Here is a 12,750-nt window from a genome sequence, read left to right on the forward strand (position 1 = left end):
CCAAGAGTATATTTATTATTCAAGCCCTTAATGAGGTAAATGGTCCTTTAGGAAACAAACATATGGCCATAAGATCTCTGCTATTTACTTAGGATATCTAACTAAAGTACTGACCTATTATCAAATTATTTACAGTCTATTAAACTTAGACCACACACTCAAACCTCCCCCCCCACCCCTTAAAGTAAACTGCTACCAATTTGCTATGGAAACGCGGTCTAAAGTAACTTTTTTTTTTAGTTTCTTGAAATGGTCTTTGTCTCTAAATAGCTGAAAAGGTCTAACTTTAGATAGCAACCTCTTGAAACTGTATACCAAAGGAATTAAATTCCTGCACTGCCTAGAGGAAAGACTAGGAATATATTTGGTTTGGGCTAAGTTTTTTAACAGGAGCTTTCTGTACTGACCATAGTCTCTCCATGCTGATCTTGGTTTGGTGTCTCTTCACCTGCACAGGGGCAAAAAGTCTTAATGCTTGTTCTTGAACCTCTCCAAATAGCTGGACTCCTTTGAAAGGAAGGAAAATCAGTCACAACTTCACCAAGAAAAAATGGTTGGAGGTCTAACACTTTCCCCCCTAAAGTTATAAACTATGCCCTTTTGAACAAGAAGCCTTACACTGAAATTTATAAAAGTTACAAGATGACATACTCTTTCAAAAGTCTATCCCTTAGAAGGTAAAGGGGTCCATTCTATTTACTCAACCAATACAAGCTAACCACAAATTCCACGTGACACCACTTTCCTTTGCCTCAGTTGTGGCAAGAAAAACCAAAAAAATTCCAACAATCTCTCCATACACTTCTACCAATTAACTGTTACATCAAATGAAGGGCTTTAAAAACAAAAACTGAGCAGAAAATTGGCCAGCAGAATGTCTCTGGATTTTAACTACTGTTCAACACATCAGTCTAAGACAATAAAATCTAATTTCATACGTGAGAACAAAATCGTGGATTGTCAAGAGTTCTCACAGATCAACACCACAGGTTATTTCATGAGCGTTCCCCTTTTTGAAGGAAAAAGAAAAAAAAAAAGAGGAACACTAAGAGAAAAACTCTGTAACTTAGATTTATCAATAACCTAGAAATACTACTATGATTCCATGGAGGATAAGGTTTCACAGCATTAGGTTACTCCTAGCACTTCTGGTAATAGCCAAAAAATATCATTTACCTATAATTGAGAATGTAACCATTTCCTTTAAGCATATCGAGTTGAAAGGAAGGAGAGGGTCTGGGATAAAACCTGATTGGTAATTTCTCAACAGAAAATAATGACATTGGAAACTACAGAGACGCATACAAAATGTTCAAGAAAATAACTAAACATCAGGTTTTAATTACTTTATTTTACCTTTAGTTAAAAATTACTCTTAACATCATCATACAAAGACCTGGGAAGAAGTAAGCTTTTATTACCACCTACAGTCAATTTGAAAAAATGATGCAATGACAGAGCTGATTCTTTGAACACATAAAATCACAACATTCAGCACTTAGTAAGTACAGTGTTGAAATGAAATGTAAGGAAATCCAAGTCAGGAAAAGATAATATTTTCAATTCAACAGGTACTTGTATATCAGTTCCCTAACCATACACTCAACACTGCATGAGGGGATCAATATGTGGTCTTTTCATTTAAATGTAAGTTCTTTCAATATTTCTGGTTAGACTAGTTTAATTCCAGTAGATTATAAAGAGCTTGAGTTCAGAGACCTCAACTTAGAAGGCAATGATTCCGTGGAAAAAATGCAGGCTTTAAAGTAAGAAGACCTGGCTTCAAATCCTGGCTCTGCTACTTACTAGCTGAGAGATCACTTAAGCTCTAAAAGGGGGCTGAAAAAGATGACCTCTATAGTCCCTTCCAGCTTCTAAATATATCGCCTGCAACACCAAAAAGAATGTCATACAGACTAAAGGATGTCAATATTTCTATGGAATGGTTATGGGTTGGGTTATATATATGACTAATAAGATCACTTGCAACTCAAAATTCTGTGGGGGAAAAAACAGTGAAAAGGATGACTGCCACTCAAGTGGTCAGGCATTTGAGAAGGAAAATTACTATCTATACTTCATTCATTCAAATATTTGTTGAGTACTTACCATGTGCAAAACTCCATGCTAGGTACTATAGGAAAAACAGCGAAGTAAAAGATATAATCCACAACTTTAAGGGATTTGTAATTTAGTAGGGAGAAAGGAGCTAAGCAAGACACACACACATAGCTATAACGCAAGGTAAAATGTATGAAGTGTCAGAGGATTACAGATTATGAAATAAGTTGTGTCTGGCTAAGGGTTATCAGGGAAAGCTTTATGGTAGAGCTACCATCTGAAGGATGGCTAACATTTTAATAGGGAAAAAAGGGGGAAACAGCAATCAAGGTAGTCAGAATTACTATAAGAGGTAGGAAAATGTACAGCATATTTAAGGAACTTCTAGTAGGCGAGTATGGTTACAGGACAGGGTAAATGGATTTTTGTGACATAAAGTTAGAAAGATAGTATGGAGTCAAAATTATGGAAGGCCTTGAATGCCAAGTTAAGGAGACAAAGAATCAATTACAAATCATCTAATTTGTCAGGCACTGTGCTAGGTTCCCAGGGTACAAAAATAAAAATCAAACAATCCCTGCTCTTGAGAAACTTATGTTCTCTCAGTTGACACAAAATGTACATAAATAAGTATACATGGAACAAATGCACAGTAATTTGGGTAAAGACAGCTATAACACCTGGGAAGATCAGGAAAAGCTTCATGTAGAAGGTGGCACATGAACCACTGGGTTTTGATGGAGATAAAGAATGTTAAGAGGAGGAGATTAAAAGAGTGCATTTCTGATACGAGGGATAACCAATAGAAAGGGAGATGCAAGATGGTCTCATGTATAAGAAAAAGAAAGAAGGCAAGTTTAGTTGGAACACAGAGTGTGAGAAAGGGAGTAATATCAACAAGGCTGGAAAGTTAGGTTGGGATCAGGTTATGAATAGCTTTAAATGCCAAAGAAGAATTTATATTTTATCCTAGAGGCAATAATAGGAAGTCACTAGTGGTCTGATAGGGTCAGACCTGCTCTCCAAGAATATTAATTTTAAGACATCTAGATGACATCAAACTCTCTATGTCCAAAACTGAACTAATATTTTTCTCTCTCAAAATTTTTGTAACTTTATTTCTCTTGAAACAGAGTATTAACATCCCAGTCACTAGAATAAACTAAAGAATAACCAGGACAGCGAATAGCCTTAAGACCATTCCATATGAGGAATGGAAAAAATGGAGATGTTTATGGGGGAGAAAAGAAAACCTGAAGGGGACGTGGTAGCTGTCTCCAAATATCTGAAGGGCTGTCAAGTGGAAGACAGATTACGATTTGCTCTACTTGGTTCCCTGAGCAATCAGTAATGGGCAGAAGTTGCAAAGAAGCAATAAAGACTTAATATAAGGGAAGCCTCCTAATAATGTTATCCACTAGCTCAGTGGACGTTCTCAGGATTTGCAGAGTTCCCTTCCACTAGTGAATCAAAAACAGGCAGGAAGAGCACTTGTTTGGTATTCTTTGGCAAGTATAGGTTGGAACATTATGTATGTATGTATGTATGTATGTATGTATGTATGTATGTATGTATACTTTCTTCTATGTAATTTAAGTTTACTTTTTTCTAAGCCATCATAAATTCCAAAATATTGGGGCTGGAATGAATCAAGTATTCTTCTACAAAATAACTTTCCTTAATACTTAAACTCTCACCAGTAACTAACAGCTTTAAAGTTATCTTGGCTACTTATTAAATGCAATAGTAAGTGTGTTAATATTCTGAAGAAAACACATACACACACACACACACACACACACACACAAACACAATCAAATCTTTGTAGAACTGAATATGATATAAATTACGACAAAGGGAGTTGACTGGTGTGGATGTGTTACACATCAGAGCAAGCACCTTGATCCTTCTGAGGTTCAAGTACAGTACTCTTTCCATTACAAGACAACATCTTTTTGATTTGAAACAGAAAATGGAAAGCACACTTCTGGCCCTTGAAGACTGTGCAGTGTAACTAGAGAGTTGTCAGACACGATAATACTTACAAATTAACATCTATATAAGCTCTAATCAATATGATGTAAATTAGGAACACAGAGACAATGGAGTAAAGAAATGATTGACTAAAGAAATTTAGAAAGCAAATTTGTGCCTGATGTAAGGAAAAGCTTCCTATTAGAGCTACCCACAATCAGAAGAGGTTACCACCTCAGGTAAATCTCCTTCACTTGAAACAAAGGCTGAGTGCCTAAACTGCCAGGCCCTGCCTTCTACCCACAAACATGCCCAGGTCTCTCATGTCCTCCAAACAAGAAAACCAAAAACCTTCCCTGATCTTTTCCCCAACTCAAACTACTGCCCTTTCTCTCCTAGGCTTCATTGCTAAACTGCTACAAAGAATAATCTGTACTTGCTGTTTCAATTTTCTTATTACTCTTCAGTTCTCACTACTCTAGTTACTAAACTACCTTCTGTAAAATCATCAATGATATCTAAATTGCCAAATCATCTAGAGGTCTCTTCTCATTTTTTATCTCCCTTGACACTTTTGTAGCATTTCACACTGCTGACCATATTCTCCCTGTCCTGATGCCCTTTCTGCCTTTGGCATCTGTGACCCAGATCAAAGGATCACAAGAGCAGTGGTGAAAAGACTTTTGTAAAGCTCACCTAGTGAGCTACTGGGTAGCATAGTGGGAGTTGGGAGGATGAGTGTTTGAATTCTGCTTCAGGCACTTCCTGGCTGTGTGATCCTAACCACGTCATGTAACTTCTTTCTACCCCGGCTTCCTCCTCTGCCAAATGGAGTTAACAGGCCCCATCTCAAAGGACTGTTAGGAGGATCTGAGGAGATGCGATTTGCATAGTGCATTGTAAATATCAGGGTGCTGTATAAATGCTAGCTGTAGTAGGCAACTAGATAGTGAATTTGGGAGTCAGGAAAAACCGAATTCAAATCCTGAATAAGACATTAACTGTGGGATCCTAGGCAAGTTCATTTAACCACTCTCAACCTCAGTTTCCCCATCTATAAAATGGAGATAATATAGCACCAACCTCACAGAATTGTGAAGGTCAAACGAAACAATGCATAGGAAGTGCTCTGCAAACTTTAAGCTATCTCATTTCATAGATGAGGAATCTGAGGCCCAGAGCTGGAAACTGATTTGCCCAATGTCACACAGTTGACAGTGGCAGAACTGAGATTCAAAGCCAGGTCCTCTGAGTCTAAATGTAGCAACATTTTCTAATGTACCACAGGGCCTGCTTCATATACTACATTTCTAACCACTCCACTCAGTCTTCTTTCCTGGTTTATCTTTCTTCTCATACCTAGATAATGTAGCTATTCCTCCCAAGCCTCTGTAATCGACCCTATTCTCTTTCTTGGGTACCTTTTACAGGGTGGGTAGGTGTTTATATACACCCCTTACACACACAGACACACACACCCCTCCTTTGCATTACTCTCTGGCATTTCTAATTGCCTATTAAACACTTTTACCCAAATTTCCTACCAACCCCTAAATTCAAATGTCCAAAATTGAATTTATCATCTTCTTCCACAAATCAGTTGCTTCTTTCAACTTTTACATTATAAAATTACTGTTATCAACATCTTCCCAGTTATTTAGGCTTGAAACATTTAAGTCATATTTGACTGTCCCCTCTTTTTCAGTCCCCACATGCAGTAAAGTTGAAAATCTTGTTGATTTTACCTTGAAAACATCTTGCATCCATTACCTCCATGCAACTCACAATACCATCACCCTAACTCACAGGTTAATAGATCTAGATCCACAAGGGATTTCAGAGGCCAGTTAGTCTAACCTCTCACTGTAAAGATAATGAAATTAATACCCAGGCATTAAATGACTTGCCCAAGGCCACATAGGTAGTAAGAGAGAGAGAGAGAGCATCTGAACAAAGGTCCTCTGATCTAGGGAGAATGTTGTTTTCAATACTGTATCTGGGCTAATAAAATAGCCTCTGACTGGTACCTTTCTAATCCACCTGACATATATAATGCTTGAAACCAATCGTAACACTTCATGGCTCTAAAATCTTCAGTTGCTCCCTCCTGCCTAAGGATAAAAGATTTTCTCTTTGGCAAGGCCTGGGTTGAGTTCTACCCCTGACAAATACTGGCTATGTAGTCCTGGGCAAGCTACTACCTTCTCAGTACCCCAGGTTAAGCTGTAACAGTAGGATGTAAAGCAGATACAGATCTACATGGTCAGAGGAAAATCTTGGCTCCCATACCCTCTGTCAAAAAAGGTGTGCTTCAAATACTTTTTATATGGGAACGTTTTATCAGAAAATAAGTTTAAAGAAGGAAGGAGAAGTGAAACTAATGTTGTCAGATACAATTGTGGGAGATACGGGCTTGCATAAATTGTGAGTAAAAGGGTAATTAATTGTATTTCACTCTAGGAGACAGGCTTTGAGGTGATTTCTTGAGGATGAAGGTGCTAAAGTGAAATGAGTAGAACCAGGAGAATACTGTATACCATAACAACACTGAAAGACAATCAACTTTGGATGACTTAACTATTCTCAGCAATACAGCGATCCAATGAAACTCTGAAAGACTTATTATGTATGAAAAATGTTATCTATTCCCAGAGACAGAACTGATGGAATCTGGAGATGTTGCAGGACTCAATAGCTGTTTTCAATGCAGGGCTACTGAATAAAAGGGCTACTACATAAAAGAGGAATGCTGTAGACATTACTGTACTGTACGAGTCTGGACCAGACTAGATGGCCCCTGAGGTTCTATCCAAGTCTGTGACTAATCTGAAGTGCAGCATGCAGGCAGTGAGGCCAGCTAATAGGGTTGCTGAGAGGTAAGGTGATAGCAGGCTAGGTTGGCGGCTATAAAAAAGGAGCAAAAAGGAAAAAAAAAGAAAGATGTTTCAGAGGAAGAACTAGTAGATAAATGATATGGTGATAGACTAGATAAGAGGACCAAAAAGAAGACAGAGGAAGAACAGGCAAAAATATTCCTCTTAAATTCTTTCTTTACGACAACCCTATGAAGTATACAGAATAAGTTTTATTATTCTCATTTTACAAATTACTTCCAAAGAGACTAGCAATGATGCTCATGCTGCAATGGGAAATTAGGAAGGTGTACAGGGGTAGATAGAGCACAGGTTCTTAACCTGGCACCTGAGAATGTTTAAAAAAAAATTTTGATAACTGTATGTCAACGTAATTAGTTTCCCTTGTAATCCTATGTATTTTATTTTATTCATTTAAAACAAAATTCTGAGGAATTCATCAGAATACCAAAGGGGTCCATGATACAAACACCCCCAATGAAGACAAAGATTAATTTCTTATGTATTAATTTCTTCATTTTCTAATGTAGAAAAAGCTTAAATTTTCAGGTAGGCTGTTCATAGTATCAGAGATTGAGAGTCAGAAGGACCTCAAAAAGACATCTAGGGAAACTTGCTCAAAACAATCAAGACATCAGAGGATACCGAAGCTAACTTAGACATTTTCAAGTTAACTTTTAACAGACGAAATTAAACCTCAGAAGGAATAAAAAACAACCCATTTATCCATATCATGAGGTTTATTTCTGAACAACTGTACAGCTAGAAATAAATTCCCTGGTGTGAGTACAGGAAGTTAAAAGTCCAACCTCTATTTAGTGAATTAGCAAAAGAAAAGAAGTACTTAGAACTCATTATGGACAAAATGTTAGTGTAGTATTTTCCCCAGCTCCAACCAACACTATCTCTCTCAATGCCTATATGGATGTTGCTGGTTCAGGTAAACAGTTTGACAGTTTAGGCATGTAGGATGTTTTAAGTACAAGAGAGTGAAAGGAAATGAAGAAAACTGCTACTGGGTGGCAAGAAGGAAGATCTGTGAAAGGCTCAATTTCAACTCAGTTCTGTTGCTCTGACTTACCTCTTACAATGTAATACAATAAATTTAACTATTTTCTATTTCCCAAAGGCACCTTAAGAATTCTCAATCCCATTACTTGATTCATGTCATTCTGTTCCAAAAGGAATAGGAAGTGCCTTTGAGTTGGATTTTAAAATAACTCCATAAGTGTTGAGGGTAGGGCTTGTTTGAGCGCTGCCAAACAGTTCAACGTAGGTTGAATATAGAGTACATGGAAGGAGAATAATGGATATAGATATCTGAATAGAAAGGAAGAGTGGTACCAAATTGTGACGGAATGGGATGCCATACAAAAGAGTTTTACCTTCTCTAGGAAATGAATAATGAAGGACTCAACAAAAGATCTTAGAACAGAAAAAGGACACGAAAAACATTATTATATCAGTGTTGTGAGGTACAAACTGGGGAGAGATAAGAGAGGAAAAGAAAATACCTATAAGAAGGTTATAGCAAGAGTTTATGCATCTAGCAATAAGGAGCTAGACTGAGGTGGCAATGGTGGAAATAAATACAAGATCTATGAAATATTTCTGAGGTTGAAATAAAAGTAGTAAGTGATTTGCTTTGAGAGGTGGGTGGAAAGGCAGGAGTCAAATATAACTTTAAGGTTTCAAATGCGTGACTAGGTGAATAGTGGTACCACTAACAAAAAGGTAGGTCAAGAAAATGAGCAGGTTTTGGAGTAAAAATAATAAATTTGGTTTGAGAAATGTTGAGTTGGAGGGTGGGACACACAGGCAGAGGTGTCTGCTTCATCAGATCATATGTTATAATAACACAAATACTATTATGATCTGTTTACTGAGATCAAGAAATATTTTGCTACCTATGACTAGACAAAGAAATATTTAGCCACATATGTATAATTTATAAACTGCTGTCATTTATCCTCTAATTATGTGATATAATCATGATTCTTAGAGGTTTCTAACCATCTCTTCTTAAATTTGATGAGAGAACCAGAGAGGGTAAGTGACTTGTTACAGGGCATAGAATAAGCTAGTATCACTGCCACAGTAATGTAATTTTATCTATATCAGAAGAGTAATGAAAATGTTTTTACTATTAAAGGGTTTATTAATTATATTTCTCTGGGGAGAAAAATGTTTGAATTCAACTAATAAAAACAAAAATGCTTTTTTTCTCTTTCATGCTCTATGTCTCTAAGGCCTCCTCTGATAAATATGGATTTCTCAGACAGGCAGGACATTTTGAGGGGAGGTTAAGTGACATCAAGGTAACTGAAATGACAAAATAAAACCATAACACCAACTCTACCCTTTACAGGTTAACTGCTGGCTGTGATCATAAACATACTTCAGTACTACAGAGTCTGGAAGACTATAAAGATTAAGAATTTTATATAACATTTATTTAATCTCTCAATTGTATGACATCTATGTAGACATACTTAAATACAGATTTACTCATTTTTATGAAATAATTATATTTTAGGCAATTGCACAAGTTTTTTTTTAAACCCTTTGGCAACAAACTACAAAAACTTCTTAGAGTATTTTAAGAAGCTCAAGGAAATTATTAGTTATCTGACATAAAATACTTTAAAATAAGTGTTCGTGAAACTCAGTTGCTCCTGCTTGTGAGGAGAAAGAGCTAATAAATGTTAACTTAGTAGAACTACATAAATTCTATGTTAAAACTGCCAAAATTTTTTGTTCATGTTTCTGAAATAAAATACTTTCAAAATAAGTTGAAATTCACTTACTTAATTGACACTCTTCCCTTGTTAATATCAGGGGTGGTAGTTTGAGATAGGGGCAAGGGAAAAACAAAGGGTGAGGATAAGGCTAAATATAATATAGCCATTCATCTCCAACTCTGGAATCAGTCCAGCTTTCTGCACCATGACAGCTTAACTGCCATCATAGAACAGAGATGGTTAAGTCAAGGTAGGGACTTTGAAGATCTTCTCAGGTCTTATATAAAATTTAAAGTTGGTCAGATTGTGCTCAGAGCACATATTTACATCTGGAAGGACCTTAAAGATCACGTAGTCCAAATCCCTTCATTTTATAGGTGAGGAAACTAATTAAACTAATGCCCAGAGACATTAAGTGACTTGTATAACACAGCATGCAGGTAGTAAGTAACAAAGTCAGGATTTGAGGTTGGTGACCTCTGCCTTGGAACACTTTTCCAACCAGTGTTATGAAACTTTAGAGGCAATCTTCAAAGCATTACCTCTGTGTGTGTGTATGTGTGTGAGGGTCCTAGATGTCCTCAATTTTGTCAATTTTTGATTGGGGAAACCTAGGACAGAAGTAGTTGGTGTCAAAAACCGGAAAAACAAGAAGGAAGGTTGAGTACACAGTAGTTAGAGATGTAAACACTATAGGTACAAGGGGACCACTATGGGGCAGATATCCAGGTCTATTCCCTATTTTGTCCTGGCAAATTCATAGGTATGACTGGACTGCCTTTAAAACTTCACACTGGTTAAAATATGGATTTCAAACAAAGAAATACTTATTTTGACTGAATCTGAGAGAAGAATAAGTGTTCCATTTTCCTATTTTAATAAACTAGATTTTCAATTTATAAGCCTTTAGTCAGAGAAACATCTGTGTCTTCCAATTAAGTGGTAACCAATATATGTTGACCAATCCCAAATAAATTTCGTCCTATTTCATACACTCATCATGCTTTAACTATGTGTCTTAAGACCCATCTGGCAACCAAAAATCCACTTTTATCAAAAATTACTTGAACACTCACCCTTGATCTCTTCTATCAAGCAAATTTCAGAAGTAATACTAAAATTCAAAGGAAAAAACAAAACAGGATTGGGGATGGGGACTCAAAACACTGGCCAAAATGAATATACACTCTTGCCTATTTGAAAGAAACTGGTTTAAGTACTGTGCATGAATGTACACATAGAGATTTTTTCTCCCTATCAAGTTTGAAAGTAGCAAGGAAATGCTGCTGCAAGAAAATATGAAAAACGTCCACAGTTGTTTTTTTAATTACTAATTAATTTTTTCAGTCTTACCAGAGTGACAAGGAAAGAGCTGATTGTGCGTGCTGCCTGACAGAGTGCACTATATTCCTCAAGGAGAAGTGAGATGAATTGATGTGCCTGTGGTGGGCCTTGTATTGTTGATGTTGCTTTAACTTTAGATCCCAGAGACAAATGTCTGAGGAGTCGAACTTTCATTTCCAGCACATATTCTCTTGCTTGTTGTTCCAATCGCTGGTATAGCTGATAGGGATCTCTTTCACAAAGCCTAAAAATACATATATATAAAAACTGTGGTTAACTAATTAATGTGATTAAACTTAGCTAACAACTGAAATAGTATAATCAACCACTTTTCCCAAATGTTTAATTAATGATCATATATACCTTTAAGATTTCTCTATATTTTTTAACAACAATAATGCTATTACAACAATAACTCACATTTATATAGTTCTTACAAAATGTTTTCCTCCCAATAAATACATGAGGAAGGCAGAAGAATAAGATATTCTTGTTCCCTTTATACAAATAAGGAAACTGTTCAGGGGTAATAAATGTCACACTTGAATGCAGGTCCACCACTTCCAATTCAATATACTAAGTTTGCCACATTCTGGAACTTACCAGGGTTATTGACACTTATAAGATGTTTAAAGTAAAGCATATTCTCATGCAGGACACTTATCAACTTTAAAAGCAGACTGTTGTACAGAATTTAAGCATCAAAATAGTTAATAACAAACTGAGATTACATATATACCAACTTTTCACATGAATACTTAGGACACATTTAGACAAAGCAGAACATAACCTGTAAAAGGTCAGCGGGAAAAGAGAGTGAGGAAGGGAAATGAATAAGTATTTACAGAGCACATGTGCTAGACATTACGCTAAGTGCTTTTACAAATATTATCTCATTTGATTGCCATAACAACCCTGAGAAGTAGGCACTATTATTATCCCCATTTCATAGATGTGGAAACTGAGACAAACAGAAGTTAAGTGACTTGCCTAGGATCACAAGGCAAGTCTGAGGCCAGATTTAAACTCAAGTCTTCTGACTATAGACCTAGCACTCTAACTATTAAGAACCTAATTAAATGAGCACTTCAGGCAAACAGGAACCTAATACCTTTTCAGTTAGCCCATTCCCTTTTGAATAAGTTTAAGAGATGAGAAATTTTGCTTTATATTAAGTATGTATTTGCCTCTTTGCAATTGATACAATCACTTATAGTCAAGTAATGATGTAATGGCCCTTTGAAAATGCCTCATTATGAAAGAGAAAGAATAAATGACTGAAAAAGCACAAATTATGTACCCTGCACTATGTACTATGAAAAGAGAAAAACAAAGATAGCCCCTGTCCTCATGGAGCTTACATTCTAATAGTAAAGAAAACACATAGGGGAGCGGAACATATAGATCTAGAAAGTCATAGGGAAAGTGAGTGTAAGATGAAGAAGATGAATCACAGAATCTGAGCTGGAAAATACTTTAGAGGCCATCTAGTCTAAATAATACTCAAATATTCCTGCCACGACATACTCAAGTGGCCCATATCCTGTCTTTTTCTGTTATCCTTTTCTTGGTTAGGAGTGGGGGATGGGGGAATGGAAGAAGACTTGATCTTTCCATAACCTGTCTCTTTCTCCTTCTCCAATCTTTTTTACATTTTACTTCCCTTCAGGCAGCTCCTCAAACATTACATTCATTTGACATTTCCCTGCCTTAGTGTTGGCTGTCTCCCTACCCCTTCATAAACTCCCATGCCTAGA

The 12,750-nt window shown here is 36.5% G+C and overlaps 1 protein-coding gene across 7 annotated transcripts in view; it reads right to left on the reverse strand.

Moving 5' to 3' along the window:
- The window catches only part of FAM193A (family with sequence similarity 193 member A), a 218,901-nt gene that overhangs the window by 69,584 nt on the left and 136,567 nt on the right, over window positions 1-12,750 (reverse strand). For all 7 annotated transcript variants that reach the window (XM_020992199.2, XM_078148602.1, XM_020992198.2 and 4 more), the window contains one exon: window positions 11,003-11,237. In XM_020992199.2, coding sequence (XP_020847858.1) covers window positions 11,003-11,237 — 235 coding nt within the window. The remainder of the gene's footprint in view (window positions 1-11,002; window positions 11,238-12,750) is intronic.

The sequence above is a fragment of the Phascolarctos cinereus genome, unplaced genomic scaffold (assembly GCF_003287225.1).
Source record: "Phascolarctos cinereus isolate Bilbo 61053 unplaced genomic scaffold, phaCin_HiC Scaffold_9;HRSCAF=440, whole genome shotgun sequence".
In the NCBI taxonomy this organism is placed as follows: Eukaryota; Metazoa; Chordata; class Mammalia; order Diprotodontia; family Phascolarctidae; genus Phascolarctos; species Phascolarctos cinereus.